General features: G+C 29.4%; 1 protein-coding gene across 1 annotated transcript in view; it reads left to right on the forward strand.

Annotated features, from left to right (window-relative positions):
- Window positions 1-751: 751 nt before the first annotated feature.
- The window catches only part of LOC132949970 (centaurin-gamma-1A), a 114,748-nt gene continuing 96,408 nt past the window's right edge, over window positions 752-19,091 (forward strand). The window contains exon 1 of the mRNA XM_061021110.1: window positions 752-1,323. Coding sequence (XP_060877093.1) covers window positions 1,137-1,323 — 187 coding nt within the window. The 5' untranslated portion in view covers window positions 752-1,136. The remainder of the gene's footprint in view (window positions 1,324-19,091) is intronic.

Here is a 19,091-nt window from a genome sequence, read left to right on the forward strand (position 1 = left end):
AATACTCAACTAAATAAAAATAATTGTAATGGCTTACTTGATTTAGGTTAAATCGAGAGAGGAGAGGTGGAACACATTGTGTCGTCCTGAAGTCTGAACTAGCAGTAATTTAAACAAATACAATTTATTGGCAGACATATCAAGTTAAAACAGTTGTGAAATTTTGTTTTCTTAATAATATGTTACTGTTTTACTCATATTAAAATATAGTACATAAATATACATTTGAAATTATTGTTAATATATATCCAGTGCTAAGAGTCGGGGGTCTAGAAATTCTTTACAATTTGTGCATCCCTATGAATATTGGTCTAGTTGCACCTATGAGTATTATTTGTTAAGAATATTGGATTTTTTATTTTATTTTTCTGTTATGTAAACATTTTTACTCATTACTATTGCCTATAGGATGAGTCAGAATTATGACTTAATGATTTTTTTTTATTCAAAAAGGAGTAAAAAATTTAGAACGTTAGAATAGGAGTAAGTATTAGGAGTAATGATGAAACAATGGGAATGGAAAATGATAAAAATCTAAATCAGTAATTTTCGGAACGGATAGAATGATTTAAAATAGCGCGGGTGACCGCTCCTACGATCCGAGCGACATCTGTCTGTGGTGGTAACGCCGGACCGGACTAGGTGGCGGCGATTGTTTGCGCGTGCGCGTGGTACCATGAACCTTTTTGTCGAAGAGGGGGTAGAGGAAGGAACGCGAAAATGGTAAACACGGATAACAACAACACGTCTGGCCGAGATAGCAATTTGTTTATTTGTACGCGGGTTTGATTACAATCCGTTGGCTTCTGAGTTGGTGTGATACCGTCGCACGTCGAGAACGGCACTCATCGGCGGTGGTTTCGCTTTTTGACGTTTGATTTTTTTCTAAATAATAATTATACACAATTATCGCTTTTGTCGCCCGCCACCGCCCCGCTAAACTCCTATCGACGACGGTAACGAGATCCGCGTATGTCACAGCGAGCCATCAACCGCGCTATTCCGTTTCTGCTTGTCGATATTTTCGTTACCTCTTATCGAAGTGCCCGAAGTGCGTTTCGTTTCCTGCCAATTCGTCCGCCCGTCCGTCCGTTTTTAGTTCCAATGAGTGTAATGTGCGCGACGTGACCAGAAAAATGAACGGCCGTCCATCGTACTACCATAGCCACTCACCGTTCTCCAACAATTCGCTGGCCATCTGCAAGGAAATTCAGCGGTTTGAGAGCGTCCATCCGTCCATCTACGCCATTTATGATCTCATCGAGCTCATACCCGATCCAATCGTCGCCCAACAAGTCAGGGACCATGTCGTGTGCATCGAAGGTGAGTCAATTTTATTTTATCATTCTCTGTGTCAACAGTATTGTAGTGTACTCCACTTGCATGAAGTATGAGGCATTGTTATCATCTCTTTTAGTGCACCTACTATTTGATTGAATGGTATTATTTGCATTTTCGACCGTTCTTCATATGATCTGAGAGATCTATACAGTATATTGTGTCATTCAAGTAACATCATTCGACAACCAGTTGTATTCGTTTCAAGTTCCATGACTATAATATTATGGCTGGTATTATAGCCGTATATGTATTTTCTGGTTTGTAGCCTTTATTTTGCAACATACTTTCTATCCAAAAGTATTGCTCATGCATTTTTAACAACTTTTGTTATTTAAGAATGTGTTCATGCCAATAAGCCATTGAATATTGTCGTTTTCATGGCTTTTATACCTAGTCGTCAAAATGAGTAGTCAGGCTGAACCTCCTAAACATTGTAGTTTACTTGTTATCAGTTTATCTGTTTAATTGTACTAGATAATCTGGGCAATATAGCTTTATAATAATCAAATATAATATATTATGATGATTAACCATTTTAACAGTTAGATACAATTTAACGAGCAATTTAATAACACTTTTATAAGTGTTCATTAACATTGTTACTATATATACATATGTTTAAATTTTAAACTATCAGACATTCGGAACGAGTGACAGCAAATAATTCATTAGGATCGTAGTCTTTATTATATTAATTGTGTCCATTTTAGTGTGTCATAGGTCAAAAAATGATAGTGATAATAATTGTGTTATATTGTCATCTTTTTATGTTTTTATCTGTATCTTTATTCTCTACTTAATAGTCACATAGTTAACAACTACAAAGAAGACCATAGATAGGTTCATATTATTAGTTCATGATCATGAATGTATTTTCTTTTCAGATTATTTCCCTATTTTTTAAAGTTTAATAAGTATGCATGATATGTGATAAAAAACAAAAGAAATTCAAATGCTTGGTTTGTAAGTAGGTAACACCAATGGCTATTTTATTCCTAATACCTACAATTTGTTTAAATTAACAAATTTTTTATAATGTGTTTGTGGCTAATTTTACTACTGTTTGTAATATATTAATAATATTAATAATATTTTTATGAACACCTTTATAATAAATTACCTTATAATAAAAAAAAATTTAAAATTTAAATATAAATACCTAACTATTTTAGTAAAATAAATGTTACCAAATTCTTAATGAACCAATAAATATCCTGAGTATATTTTAGTACCTAAAAATCATATTAAGTAAGTATAGGTACTATGTACAAACAGTTAATTTGACTGGATATTTTCAATTTCAATTCGGAAGGAAATCCTCAGTGTTCGTGCGTGTGTGTGTGTGTTTACTGTTTAACCTACTAGTCATAAGTGTTAAATAAAATAATATGATCACCTACCATAAAAAACAAAAATATTAACCGATTAACAAATGCGGTATATACTCGTATTCAAATCAAGAAAATTATATTTTTTGACACTGGTGATAATGACCGATGACCATGAAAAAATAATACGATAAAGGTAGTTGATAAAAATAAAATGCTACTTCCGCCGTATTATAATATTATGATGCGCGACCAATTGACCTAATTTTTGTGCATTTTCAATGTCCTTCCCCGCCCCTTGAAAAAAAGCAGTCAGAAAACCAGTTTAATGATCATCCTCCGTGTTTGGATTCTCAACAAATTACGTACACTGTGCCCTAAAGCGTTATGCAGGTCGTCGTCGCCACTGGAAGTCTGAAACACGAATAGTGTCGTGGTCGTGTGGAGACTTAAAACATTTTGTGCGGGATTTCGATCAGATCCGATAAACTGAGATTTAAAGGTCAGCTTTTGCTGACACAATTTTTCTTATGAGTTATGGTGAGCTGTGAACATTTCTATTATAACGGTCCTAACTAACGGTTATGATTTTATAAAGACCGGCTATTCGGCATTTTTATTTTTGGTTTATTTTCAATATTATGTACGCTCTAAAGCTCCACACCATGATTTATGACTTCTGTTTCAGGAAGGCGGGTATAAGCCAGCTGGTTAGGAATGGGTTCAATCTTAGAACGATTGATTTTTTTCTATTTGTTTTTACAATATATCTTACAGGCTTATATTTATAGGTGTACAGATATTTTAAATATAGTACCATCTATCCTTCTTAGAAGGCATTAATTAGATTTAATCATCCTACCAGTTTTATTATCAGTAATACGTCCGTATATTTTGATAAATGATAATTATTGTATTACAATTGATAACTATAATCTTTTATAACATGACGATTGACGATATTATGTTCTAGATTGTTGTTTTAGATACATTATTTAGTAGGCATATATATTATTGAAATATAAAATTGAATATATAACTTTTTTTAAATTTAATATTCTGTCTTATTTATAAGCTGGTGGTTAAATTAATAGTTTTAAATATTATTGTAATTTCTACATTTCTATGTTTATTATAAGATGCTCGGTAAGTTAGGTATTGATTACTATAATATTTTTTGACTATAGGTTCCCAAATAAAATATAATACGCTCGATAATATCTTATTAGTACCTATTTGTAAGCTTAAAATAAAACAAAAAAATATTTTTTAGTAGCTACATGGATTAATGTGTAACTTTGTGCCTACCGAACAGAAATAATGATTTTAAACTTACAGTTCGAGTATTACTATATTTTTGGATTACATCCATTGATAATTGGCAAACTTGCAATCGCCCATGCTAAAAATCTGCTTATTTCTATAAGAAATACAGTTTTAATTTTAGATCTTATTATGCCTTTTAAATATTTGTTAGTACATAGGTCATAGGTACCTATATATTTTCAATAATAATAATAATAATAAAAAAAATAATATAGTAATACAAAATGGAATTAAAATATACCTATTAACATAAATATAAATATATATACTTATATATATATATAATATATTTCTCCGATAAATGTATTGGTTTTACCGAGAGTTTTACATTGATGACTGTTTAACCTATTTTTGTCGGTTCTTGATAGCAGAAAAATGGTATGATGATCAACTTCGTTGATTGGTGTTTTCTGATAGCAAATTGGATCTAGTTTAAGTTAGTACAGTGGTAGGTACTTTGGGGTGTCGAAAATTGTCAGTACTTTTAGTTAGGTAGGAATTCTGTAGAAATTCAAAACATATAATCTATAGGTACACGATGACATTTTCATAATATTTAAGATATTTATACCAACAATTATGCACATTCATTTCATGCAATCATGTTATTCATACGTCGATTGACTTAAAAGTGTATAAGTTTTTTGATACCAATAATATAAATGATATCCTATTATAACAATATTATTATTTACTAAACAGTAAACACATTGAAATTTTCAAAATATTAAAATATTGATTGAATTTGATCAATTGATACCACGAACTTATATTTACACTGTCTACGGTACCATTGCAAATGTTCTATGACGGTTTGTTGGTATGTCGGTATTGACTTCTACGCTAGTAACAGATAGTATTAATATCTAATATTATATAATATTATTTTATAATAATATTAATATTATAATAAATACAGTTATTTTTTTTTTTTTTTTTTTTTTTTTTTTTTATTGGGTAACCCGCGGCAACATAGGCCATTGGGTGTGGGGAGGGCACTGTAGGTTTTATATTGGGTAGGTTAAATACAGTTATTATTATTATTTTAAAATAAATGTGATTGGTTTTTGGCAAAAATTTAGTTAAACTTACTGTATTACTAAATACTATTACCAGTATAAATATAATTATAGATACATAGTATAAAATATTAAAATAAGGCCGACCGACCGTCTCCGATCCGAGTTGTTTTTCGTGATTTATCATTGAATTCAAATTTAATACGTCTATTATAGTGATCTACCCAACACATATAGGCTATAATACAGCAGAGCGACTTCTCGTGTTCTTTTTAAAAAACATGTTGATTCTATGTAACACAAATGACAATAATACTTAATTTACATCGATTTCTATTAATATTGGTGATAATAATTTTGGTGTTTTGATTTTATTTTTTACAATGCATTAGAAATTTGAATGAAACATGTCTATTAGGATAAATCATAATCCATTTGAAATGACTAATATTTTAATAAACATTTTAGGACATAGGTAGATACGATATCGTTGTAGTGTTGCATTCCAATTAGTACTAAATATATCTTTATAAACATTACATTATTTCAATGTAGGTAGTAAAAATTATATTATTATCTATTAATAATCACGAGCCAGGGCGTATTAAATAAAAGATTAAAAACTTCCATTGCATTAAATCATGTTTTTAGAATTTAAATTATCAAAGATTTTATATGAATATAATATTGTTAATATTTTTAATTTACTGTAGTCTAGCTATTGGTGTAAGTACTAACTTTACAACACTATTGTTTTGTTTAAATATTTAATGTAACAGTTTGAAACATATTATTATGACTTGATGAACGATTGTAATTAAATAAACTTGAAATATAATATTATAGGTACCTATAATACCTACGTATTATTATGTTGTTAAAAAAAAATATGAAACTAAATTATGCTTAGCTATAAGAACTCTTATCAGGTTATTTCATTAAAAATTCGTTCTAGCTATTTCAAGTGTTGATGTATTAGTGTACTTATTATATTGTTAGTGTATAACAAAAAAACATATTGATGTGCTCAGACAGAGCTATTGACAGGACACAACTGCATTGTATTTGTTTAATGATCAATAACGTGCTCGTCGTAATCATCTTTATATGTATGCATATTAAATATAAATGACAATACTGTAAGCCATCTTTTTCATTTCAAATTATTATTGTTTCCTGTCCATACCATATTATACACAGTACACACCCATTCACCCACTCCTCTTGGGTCTAATGGAATTAAATTATTAAAACACATTTTCGATTTATGAATTACTTGTATTACTAACTATTATGCAATTTAGTATCTATACGAAATAAAGAAAACCATTAGTTTTATCTCGAGTTTTATAGTTAAGCATATTATGTTTTTTTTAAAAGTATTTTACCCCGTATTTTACTAATTTATTTTTAAAGTAAAATTGAATTTTCCTACCATTCTAATATTAACGATTAACCATAAAATAAAATAAGTATAATGTATGTACTATACCTAGGTACTACTATATGCAACATGCGTATATATTTGTAACTTATATTTTATCTCTAAAAGTTCTTTAGTTTTTGATCAATTACTTAATTCTCTCCTAATAGGTGTACAAAATAATAATGTACCTTCCTACTTTTAAATTATGATAGAAAAAAGAATTATGAAAATAAAAAAAGAATATTTAGTTTTAAAATTGAAAACTATAATACAAGTTCGTTTAATTACAAATTTAGGTTTCAAATAATACCGAAGACTATAACTATATTAATAAAATATTAAATTCCTTGGGGCTTTAAAATACATTTTGTATCGTAATAATTGTGTTTATATGTTTAGTTTTTCCGGATAAGAAGTATTAATAAATTAAAAATACATTTAATAAAAAAACAGGAAATATAATTACTTGGTGCGTTTTCTTAACTACCTAATTAATTTGTTGGTTTATTTATGTATTTAACTAAGTGTAACATATTAACATAATAAAAAACTACTGGATTGTTTCCTATTAAAAAATAAGTCATAAACTGTATATTAATATTTATTTATATATGTATGGATGTTGTAATTAATATTAATATATTATAACGCCGCACCAAGGTGTGATAATATTGACGTTGAACCGTTGTAGTCTTACAGCTTTTTAACCATTGTAGTGTGATTATTTTAATTGAATATTATAGTATTAAAGTTTTGATTTTCGACAATATTTGCAGCATTGTTGATATTGCGCTTATTTGGTCATGCTTAATATATTAGTTATGTCGTGGGTACCGTTTAACGTCTGTATATAGGATGATTTATTACTGCAGTAAGCATAAATTATTGCGTAGGCCGTCTTGATATTCATCTGGCGTACGGATAATTACCTATTATGTATTGATGGTACTTTATGAATCCTTAACTATTTATCTAGTTGTAAAAATTGAAAAATTCAATAGGCTTATCATTATTGCTCACATTCGATTTTTTGTTTATTAATGACGTGTACCTATATACCCGTAGAGATGTAGCCGTGTAGGACGCAGGCAGACAAGGAAATACTTCTACTAGTTCTACATCTCGAAGTTTAATTTAGAATTTAGGATAACACGATTGCTAATTTTTTTATTCAACTGAGTTAACAAAATATTTTTATTTCGTAACCGGGGCCGGGGCTTTGTATGAATTCTAAAATATAATAAAAAAAAAACTTGCAATACCAGCGATGCATGGTAGATTAAATATATAATACCTTTAATAATAATGGTTGTATTGTTAATTAATTCGGTCTGATGACTTAAAGACCGGTATATTGTTTAATGAAATAACATTTTTATAAGAGAAAATGAAAAAAAAGACTGAGCGGTATATCAAACCTTTTGAACTTACTTGATATGGCTATATTATTATAATATACATAACATGATAATATAATAGAATAGCAGTGCACTCGATGCACGTGCAGTTTCTGTGCGAGTTAATCGTTTTTGAAAAGACGAGTATTATACTGCACTATGCGGGGCCCCTTTTTTCACTTCCCGAAAAGTGACACCTGCTGCGGGTATTTAAATGTTGGATATTAGTATACTACACAGCACTGTTTTTTTATATCCATCACTATTCAGTATACATTTTATTATTTATTGAGTACTTGTACATTTTCGGTGTACTCTTGGTGTAGGCTGTGTAGTGTGTAGCAATAACAACGCACACACAACTGTGGCGCAGACGGCGTGTTTGAGCAACAATGGTTTTATAGAAGGTACCTCACTACTTCATATATAAAGTGTTAAAAAAAAATCGGGAACTGTGCAGTTGTTGGCGGCCGCACGCGCGTGTACAATATTGTGTATCTATATATATATACGTTGCGACCGCAGTGGCTGAAAATTTCGTCGTCGCTCGCGCATCCGTCTGCAGCCTGCTTTACCGTTACAAGTTTACGACCGGTTGAAATAAATAGGTATACAATATCTAATATTTTATGTACGTAATAACGTAATATAAAATCGACGTATACGAAAAATAACGATCGCGAGCGGAAACCCACTTTGGTGTAGTCGTTGTACTGTAGTATATTATAATATGTGCTGCACACCCGCACGCACATAACAATATATAAATATGTACATATATTGTAATTAGAGCTCTATATTGAATGTATTTACATGTTTCTTGGCTTATTGGGTACATCGGTATTTACCTTTAAATTAATTTCATGATAAATATCATATAATTAAACGTTTTTAGTGCATAATATTTCCTAATTTAACGGTTTTTAGTGGATATTTGACTATAATAGTGCATATTATAATACATTTTATTTTAAATGTAGGTAAAATAGCATACATATTATATATACATATATATTTTTTAACACACATCAGTATGATAAAAAATAAAGGCATCAAATTACAATTTGAATCGAGTATATAGGGGGCCATTATGTTATTAATTTAAAACCAACAATACCTATATATTGTATATATTATACGCATCGAAGCCCGTGTTTAGTAATAGGTGTATAAGTCATAAGATATAACCAATGGAAGTAATCAAAAAGAAAAATCGAGTTTCAGAAGTGTAACAGAGATTTAAAATTGTATCTGATCGTATACTTATTTATAAAATTGAAAGAATACTTAACCATCAATCGGCTAAAAATTTTATTATAAAACTATAAGGTATATAAACATAATATTATGAAATTTTTTTTTATACCATCAAAAAATTAATTTGAATAATATATCTGGAATATTTTTTAAAATATTAAATTTTGTTCAACTATCATTGTTTATTAATGTATCTATTTAATGTAATTATTAATTTTTAATTTGTTATAACTTATAAATATAATGTTTCCGATTGCAGGTAATTGATTAGCCATAGTCTATAGTTGTATCTTTTTAGTATAATTAATAGATACCTACATAATATAAGGCATTATTTTACATTACTATTACCTATTATCGTCGTCGCGCGAATATCACATCATCGCGGACAATCGAATTGAGTGTAGTGTGTACTACAGTGTAGTAAGGTGTTTTCCACGATACCATCTAGTCCGACGCAACCGCGTCCAACGACCCGCGAAGAAAATACCGTGTCGCACTGTCGCAGTCTCCGAGTGTTCAATAAACCGCCTCTGAAATCGCGCTCCCGCTGTTATTGTTGCGGGCGCGTTGTTCCATACTGTGTCGTACACTCGTATTTATCGTATATAGGTACTATATAATATTATATAATTGTAAACAATGACATATATTATTTTTAAATCTATCGTTCATCAACGGTAAATTCTATAGATATATATTGTATTGCTCTGTAGAAGAAGTGATGTACTTTTTTCATAAATTATGTTTTGTACAACAGCATTTATAGGTACATGTTATACGTAGATTTAAACTACAAATGCTGCTACTATATCGTTTTAAAGCTCGGAACTCCCAAACTCTAGAATATCGGCAAACGCATTATCATTTTCTTTTGAATTTGTTATCTATAATATTTGTTAATTATAAAATTTTATTTGTTGGGTAAAAAAGCGTGAACATTTAATATAAGGTTCCTGATATAAAGTTCTAATAGCAGTTGAAAAATATCAAAAATACATATGCACAATTTGTTTGTATAAGCATTTAAAGTTCTTAAAGTTCAAATGTTGACAAAATTTATCAAATTTAAAATTTAATAATTATTTTGTAGTTAAAAATGTATAAAATGTTCAAATTTTATAGCTAAGGATTGAAAATTGAAAACAAGACTCTTAGGCTCCACGTAAATAGGTTATATATAAATTACTTTTTTCACAATAATATCATCAAATATACTTGGTAATATCATAGGCTGACTGACCGTTTTCGCTCAGAATCGTTTTTCTTATACAATGTTATTATATCATTGAATTCAAATTTAACACCATCCATTACAGTGACCAACTTGTAACCTACTGTACAGCAGAGCAACATCCACTTACCCATCTTTTTTTAATTTGTTTTTGTCATTAATTCGTTTTAAGTGTCAAGTGTGTCAACAAATTTAAAATGTAAATAATAAAAAGAACCGTAAATTTACCAGCATTGTAACATATTCTTCATAATTATATATATATATTTAACGGAAACGTATATTTAGATGCACGCATATAACGATGAGCAATATATTATGCGTGCTAACATTTTATTTTCAATATTACACTGGTGACCTTGTAATACTTTTATATAAATTTTATTATTATTTTATCGACTCATTCCAGACAATTTATATTATCCATAAGTAAAGAAAAAATATCGCAAAATATATGTTATGATAGGCAGTGTGCACAATGGATCACCTCCCCCTCGACATTTTTAAAAGTAGAACAAGAGTTTTTATATTTTGAACGTAAAAAAATGATAAGTGTCCAGTATCCATATTAAAAAAATATTGGACCCCTTGAAATCGTTTTTCAGTCATGACTTATTAACTTACTTAAGTTCTATCTACTCTCCCAATGAAGAGGGAAATAACTCGATTTTACTAATTTTTATTTTTCAATTTGGTGTTACCGTTTTTCTGGATTTCCAACGAAACCGATTGTAGCATAAATCAACCAAAGATGTTCTATACAATAAGATTCAGTTACTGCTGTCTTCGATGGAAATCCAGAAAAACAAAAATACCAAATTGAAAAAAAAATTCGTAAAATCGAGTTACTTTCCTCTTCATTGGGGAGTCGATATATTATATACAGACTTGTCGCTCAATATATATTTATATAACATATAATATAAAGTATTTCTTCTGTTATCGATTTCCGTGAGTTTTTACTATTATTATAATATACGTTGTAGATTACCTAATATGAAGGGTGATATTTATTAGAATTGCGTATTCGGAATTTGAATTTGTATGCAACCATGTATCCAAAACAGCCGTGTGTATTACATGAGTAAACGCAATGGCAATACGAGATAATTATATAGTGATCTGTGTATAATATTATTTGGTACATTAGTATAGTATCCCCAAATCGTATCTCTGTTTCAGTTGCTTTTCCAATCATATACTGTTTTCCTATTCGATAAACCTTTGTATGTTTTCAGAATCCAAAGGTTTAGATGAAATTATATGCTTACAATTTTTCTTGTAGAATAACGGAATTTAACGGAATATTCAATTTTTTCTAAAAGCGGTCCTTGCAGTACCTATACCATATTCCCATACAGTTTATAGATTTGTATCCCGACCTATCTTATACATTTCTATGCAATTGGATATGTAACGGTTAAATTAAATATTTATTTCGTCGAATTATTGTCATATCAAAATATTTTAAGTACTTTGAAAACCATATGATTATATTAAAAAAATTATGAAAATAATTTAGACCAAGGATAACTTTCATTATACCTATATCTTATACGGAAATCTATTTACTATGAAATTGTTAAATATGTGTATGCTGGGCACGTTATTGTTAGTTACTTTTGCTATATATTTGTATCTCCTCGTACGTGTCATGAATCATGGCCCATGGGACAATAATTAATCTTAAAGGTGTTAAGTACACACATCTAAATGGACATTGTCAAATTTAATATTTTAAATGGATTATTCTGTGTGAACAAAAATGTATAGTATTGTGTTAATATATTGAAATAATCTATAACTAAACTCTCTTTAATTTATTATCGGTATACAATATACATACTTATATTTCTGTGTAAAATGACTGAGTTGCTCTTAGAGTTAGGCTCTAATCTATATAAGCTATATTCATACGTGATATGAAGGAAATTACCTCCATATTAGTTATGTATTTACAATTATTCTACCTATAACCTATATATAGATACGATTTAACAGGTTTTCAGTTATTTAGCTTCTGATTTAAGATATATTGCACTAGGTAGTTAAAATTTATCTATTTTAATTGGCTTATAACCATACAATAGTTAACAGGTACTTGATATTTGTCTTACATTATTGTCCGTGTCCGCTGCAGTGGATATGGATGATGAAAAATAAACTTCGAATTCGGCATATTATAATATGTATACGGTATGTTTTTTATCTATTAATTTATCACACATATACCTACACAGCGATATATTATATAAGTAGTAATTATGTAAAATATCATTGAGTATATATTGTAAATGATAATATATTCATATATTTTATTTATACCTAGTAAATACATTATTCTGTTGATAGAGTTGACTATCGTAAATATGCGTATGTATCTATACATTACGTACGTACACGGTGTTTGAGTGTTTCACTGTGGTTGTCTCCGTCAACTTTTTTCCTATTTAATATTTTTTTAAATAATAAGTTCATAATAAATAAATACACAAAATATATTAAAATTTATAATATTTATTTTGGGCGTACTATACCCAAAAATAAAACTATTTTTTTTTAGTTTTTTCATGTATCTGCAATTACTTTTAATATTGTTTTAAAAATTGTATCACTATTTCCATTACTTAAGTATACTTAAATAGTTATGTACGTTTCAAAGTTTAGACAGGAAGCTGGTAGTGGAGCGCTCCTATATAGTAGTAGGGGGAGTGGAGTACCTACCCTGTATAGGTATAATGCACAATTATAAATCTTTTATTTTGTTTTTTTATACTTCGCAGGTTGGTATTTGCATTTTCTATGACTTTTTTACACTTCACACACAGTTGTCTATATAAAAAACCGGATGTGGATACCCGCGTAGGAAGTCGCTTATTTCAGTAGGCGTTCATTTCAGTTAAGTGTACCTATAGATATTATAAGACGTTATTTACAGAGTTATTAAACACTGTATACAATTTTAAACAACTATTAGTGAGTTATTTGTGTAAAGATCTTTTATAACAATATGATCTTTGAATTTCAACGAGTTGCAGAGCTCTTTTTGCGTTTTTTTAAATACGCGTATTATTTGTCTTAGATTATTATAATTCCACGTACGGAAGACACAAAAAATAATAATATAATAGACCTTGACACGTAATTGTTGTCGAGTCAAGTCCTTTGCTACGAAACGCCCACTATATGCGTTATTCGTATAAAAAAAATAGAACGATTGGAACCCTGAAACAGTGATGTATGCGTCAAATGGGGATTTATCGTTTGACCTCTTCTATAAACTGTTGACTTAGCAGAACGATAAATATTCAGGGTTAAGTGTACTGTTCTATATAAATATTTGACTACTATTTTTTTGTCAATTAAATTTTTACAATTTATTATTCTATTAGACTGCTGCATTTTATTGATAAGGCTATTTAATTTTAGTGTTTTTTTTAATAAAGTGAGTATTAATTAATACAAATTATTGTATTTATATCGGAAGTGTATAACTCTATCCAGAGAAGTTAATGCACACTTAAATTTAAAATATTTTTATATACAAATAATAATCCAATTGTTAAATTTCTACGAAAATAAAGCCTATGAATAAGTAATTTTATTGTGTATAAATAAATAAATTAGTATCCACTGATACATTTCATGTCAGATTTAAAAAATAAAATGAAGAAAAATTTTTTTTTCTAGTACTCTGTAGCGTGTTTGTTTCTATGTTTTGAACTTCTACATAATATTAATTATTATCATATATATTACTTATAATAGTTTCCAATTATTTATAATACATAAGTATGCCTATATGTATATATGCATATTGCATTTGTAATCAATAATCATCCGATAATTGTATGTGGTGTCTAGCAATGACAACGTATGACATAACACTTTTTAAATTCAAATTGTATGTTCTACTCGTTCAACACATTATAAACATGCAATTATAAAAATATGTATTTTATCCAACAGCCAAACACAGGTTCACTATCAAAACTAAACAGTTATTTTAAAGAGATTTAAAAACATTGTATCAATAGTTTTTATCGTTTAAAATTAGGTAAATTTATAATAATGAATAATTTTTTTACGATAAGTTTTGTTTTTGGTTCTGTGTTTTGGTGCGTAGTTTCTCTTGTGAAGAGTAAAATTAACTAGGTACGAGGTACCTACCTAAAGAGTTTTACTCTTCATAGTTTCTCTTTCAGTATTACATAGTTTTATATATAATTTCTAGTTTTGACGCATTTATCATTTAGGCATCTTGTCATTATTTGTCGGCTCAATTACAACGGATATTCGAATGCCGTTAGGTTCATCAATATAATGAATACATCATACAAAATCGTTTGTCTTGATATATTTGTATACACAATTGTAACCATGATTGGTTTTATTTTAAAGTATAACTATATGCTAATGAAATACAAATTAAATAACATTACTGTAATATATAAATACTTCATATAGTTGTCACAATGAAAATAATGTGAAATGTTTAGGCCTCGTATACAATTATGTTTTTGTCTGTAATGGTCTATGGAAGTTTATAATATACTGAAAAGCAATCATTACGAGTTACGAAACTTGTACAGTTGTACGGTTTAAACTATTTATTCCCGATCGATTATGACAGTCAAACCAAAATAAACCAGTGCGCATTGCAGTAACCCAGTTGATACATTTTGGTCGACTATCGATTGTGCCATTTAAACGGGATCATAATATTATAATATGTATGTCGTGTGTATATTGTGTCTACGATGTTGAATAGTAATTTGTGCGCTGCTAATAATAATATATGCATAGCATTCCGATTCGAATATAGAAATTTATTAATAATTGAAAGGACGGCGGTGGTACGGCGGCGCCGGCAATATTGTGTAGTGTCAAACCGAGACGACCTAGTGAACGCATACTTCTGGTAAGAAAATATGCAAATAAACGAAATATTCGTACGCGTGTCTCGTGTTTATATCCTGCTGCATAATAGGAAAGCGTAGTTATCACCGGTGCGATTCGCGGACGAGTAGTGTTGATATAAACGTCGCTCGGTAAAATAGAACCACGCTGCACCCGGAGCAGCAAAATGCAATATTATTATAGGTATAAAATGGTTCGTTTCGCCATATCCTAGTCGAAAACAACCGCTATCGTGACGTCTATTATATTATTGTGTTATTCCATCGACATTGATCTAGAACGGTTCCGAATCTCTCCGATATAGGCCCTCTCCCGCACCACTATGTATATGTATATTGTATATATAATACCACTGTCGTGGCCAACGAACCGCGGAATGATGTATATAATATTGTACTATCTATATATATCTGTATCACGGTGGCGGTATATAGCGAAGCGTATAATATAATATACGGCTACGCAATAATACGCAGCCCATTTCAGCCACCCCCTCCTATTCTCCAATCGCCTCTTCCACGCAGCAGCATTTGGTCGTGATGATAGTTGGTCTTCGTTCTCCCGAGTGTCTCCGCAGCAGAAGAGACAACAATATACCTAGGTATACAATATCTATAATATCCTTTCTTCCCCACCGCCGCACTTATATACCTTGACGGATTAGTCACGCCCGTATTAACAACAATACTGAATTTATACGAAACAAAAAAAAAACCTCTGCACATAATGTGATAATAATAATAACAGTGCTTGTATATATTATGTGTAGGTTATGAATTTTACGCTCTTGTATACTGCAGTGGTCCCGACTTTCACCCAATGCTGTTGCAACTACAGCTACCACCGCCGACGAAAATGGCGATAATATAATATACTATATTAATATAATAGATGAATAACAATCGGTGGGCGAAGAAAATGCGACGCACCACCGTTTTTCTCCGCGACTTTCTTTCACGATCGATATATAGTTTTCGATCCAATAGCGTCCGTTTTTTCAAACGTTGAATTTTCATTCTCGATTTTGTGGCCATTGCAGTTTGATATATCATTATGAAGAATTACTTTTTGCTTTGTTTCATTCATACCCGTGAAGGGCTTAAGAAAAAAACCCATATGTTACAGAGGGCCCCAAACACAGTTTTTTTTATATATTTTATTTATATATTCTTCTATATTTTTACTATGTTTTTATTTAGTATTATGTGTTGTGTACTATTTAAAAATGTGTTAGTTGTATGACTTATAATTTTCTCGTTACTGTTGTTCCTAGCTTCTGTGTATGTCACCGATCGTGATGTTTTATCGTATATAATATAAATGTGATATTTAAATATTATTTATCGATTTGCAGAAGTATAATATTATAGCTGTTTTAAGCAGACTGATATTGTTGGAACTCGAAGGGTTTAAATAACATATAACAATCGAAGTGTCGAACCAATTTTTTTGGACCTTGAGTTTACAACAGTCTCATATATATATGCCATCTTTATTTTTTGATTCGACTATAATGGGTGGTATCGTTTCTATATTTGATAATATGACGAACTATACGTACACAATGTATTATAATACATATATTATATTATGTGAGTAATTATTATATTTATTATTTGGCAAATATAGTTTTATTTTTCAGCAGTATAGGTACGATTACTGTTAATAGTTATTGAGCTTTTCCTACTTGTTGGGTACAGATAAGAGACTTGTGTACGCCCATGGTTAATATATAATATTAACCGCAGTATACGCGTCAAAATGTAACCGTGTCTAAAATATATGATGACGCGTGACATGACGCCCACCGGATGCGTCTTGACAGTTTTCGACTTTTTGTCACCGATGGCCACGGCCCACGATTTAAGATAGTTGGTACCTATAAGACGGCAAAGACGGGTCGTTATAAATAAAGTCAATTACGGCACCAAAATGTTATAAATTATAATATTTTTATTATTTTAGTTATCAAAAAACTTTATAAATTTAGGTAATAATTAATTTTGATAATACTGTATATTATAAAGAACAATGCATTATATATGAAATAATAATATAATATATAAATGAGGCTCTCTAACTTTTACCATTTACACAAATATATTATATAGATTTAACAAAATATTGCTAATACAACAAATAAAAACAAAATCAAAATAATTTTTATGCTGTTATTCAGAAATAAAAATCGTAGGGACTTGATATTTTCACTAAATACTTATAAAGGCCTTTTCTAGTGGTCAAATAATTTCGTCAATATAATATTATCATACTATTGTTAACTATTGCACTGTTTTAAGAATTGTTTCTTTTAACTTAAATATGTCCAACTTATTTTGTTTAAAAAGATCTTATCAGAGATAAGATACCATACTATGTTAAATCGTGCCGATGACCAGTTGCCTTCATCTTGTGTCGCCCAATCAACAATCGCTGTTATTCGCTTTTTCACTAGTATTTTTTTTTATGACTTCACCGTGTTGTGTTTGTTGAATTATGGTGTTTAGTCGTACTTAAAGTCGTTAATGATCGGGGTCCTTGTGAGCTGACACACCATTGATGGGCCCTTGTCAAAGTTGCATCGTTCATCATCTCTTATCGACCACCGATCTCTTAGTATCATCGCCGTACGTATTGACTTGAGATTTTCTCCTGTGTATTCGACGTCATCATTTTATCCGTTCATATTAGTGCAGTCTGTGTAGATTTGTCGTAGATGACACCGAAGTACGTTTGTCGTTGCATTTGATAATATATACAGTGATTCTTATATCATTGAACATTCATTATTTCAAAAACCATTATCATTTAAATATGATTGAAATATTTTTTTTACATAATTTAAAGTAATATAAAAAACAAAATTTTTATAAAAAATCTATTTTATTATTTTTCGTCGTTATAATTGTTTAAGTTTTTAATTTTTTTTATGATAACATGCATCTTATTCTAAAGCAGAATATTATTTGGAGTGTTTTTTCAACGTAAACATCAAACTTAGGAATAGTAGATTATTAGTTATAACTTATAAGTATTTAAATTTAAGATGAGGGGCGAGTAATAGACCAACATTTTCGGGGTATTTCGCTGTGCCACTACTGCCACTCCATTCTATTCAGCTACACTTTAAATACCTATTACTCAAGAACTACTCGTCCAAAATTGTTTTGTATTTAAGTACCCCGAAAAATATTTAGATTCTGCTTCGGAATAATAAGGCATTAAAAATGCATGTTGTCAAAAAAAGTAAAAACCGGGGAAACATTTAAAAATTTTAACGATAAAAATAGTAAACTCTAATTTTTTTGGAAAATTTTGTTTTTAATGTTTTAAATAATTAATGTTATAAAATTATGTATAAGAAATATTTTCAAAAGTGTTAATAGTTTTTGAAATAATGAGTGGGTCATGATAAAATAATCACCTGGCTTATTCAATATAATTTTATATGATATAATAATTGTTCATGTATTCATTATATTACTCACGTTGGTTGATAATTTAACTATATACATTACGAATTTTCATTTATCACAATAAATACTTTCGAATATCGATGTTAAGTTATTCTTCCATTCATTCTTATTATATAAACCTAAGTACAGTCTACTTCCATGTTTTCACTGAGCCTATCGATTGACAGCTGACAGAATCTCATGCATATGCGTCCAAGACGAAATTGTCACGCAAACCTTCGTCAAATCAATTTTTCTTGACACATATATGCGCTTAAAATACATTTTTATGAATTACTGGAGTAGTATTTTAATTATTTAGTTATATGTTTTTAAAGATTAAAGTTAATTACTGATTGTGTACATATAAATCGTTTAATAATACTTG

Source organism: Metopolophium dirhodum, chromosome 8 (assembly GCF_019925205.1).
Source record: "Metopolophium dirhodum isolate CAU chromosome 8, ASM1992520v1, whole genome shotgun sequence".
Classification (NCBI taxonomy): domain Eukaryota; kingdom Metazoa; phylum Arthropoda; class Insecta; order Hemiptera; family Aphididae; genus Metopolophium; species Metopolophium dirhodum.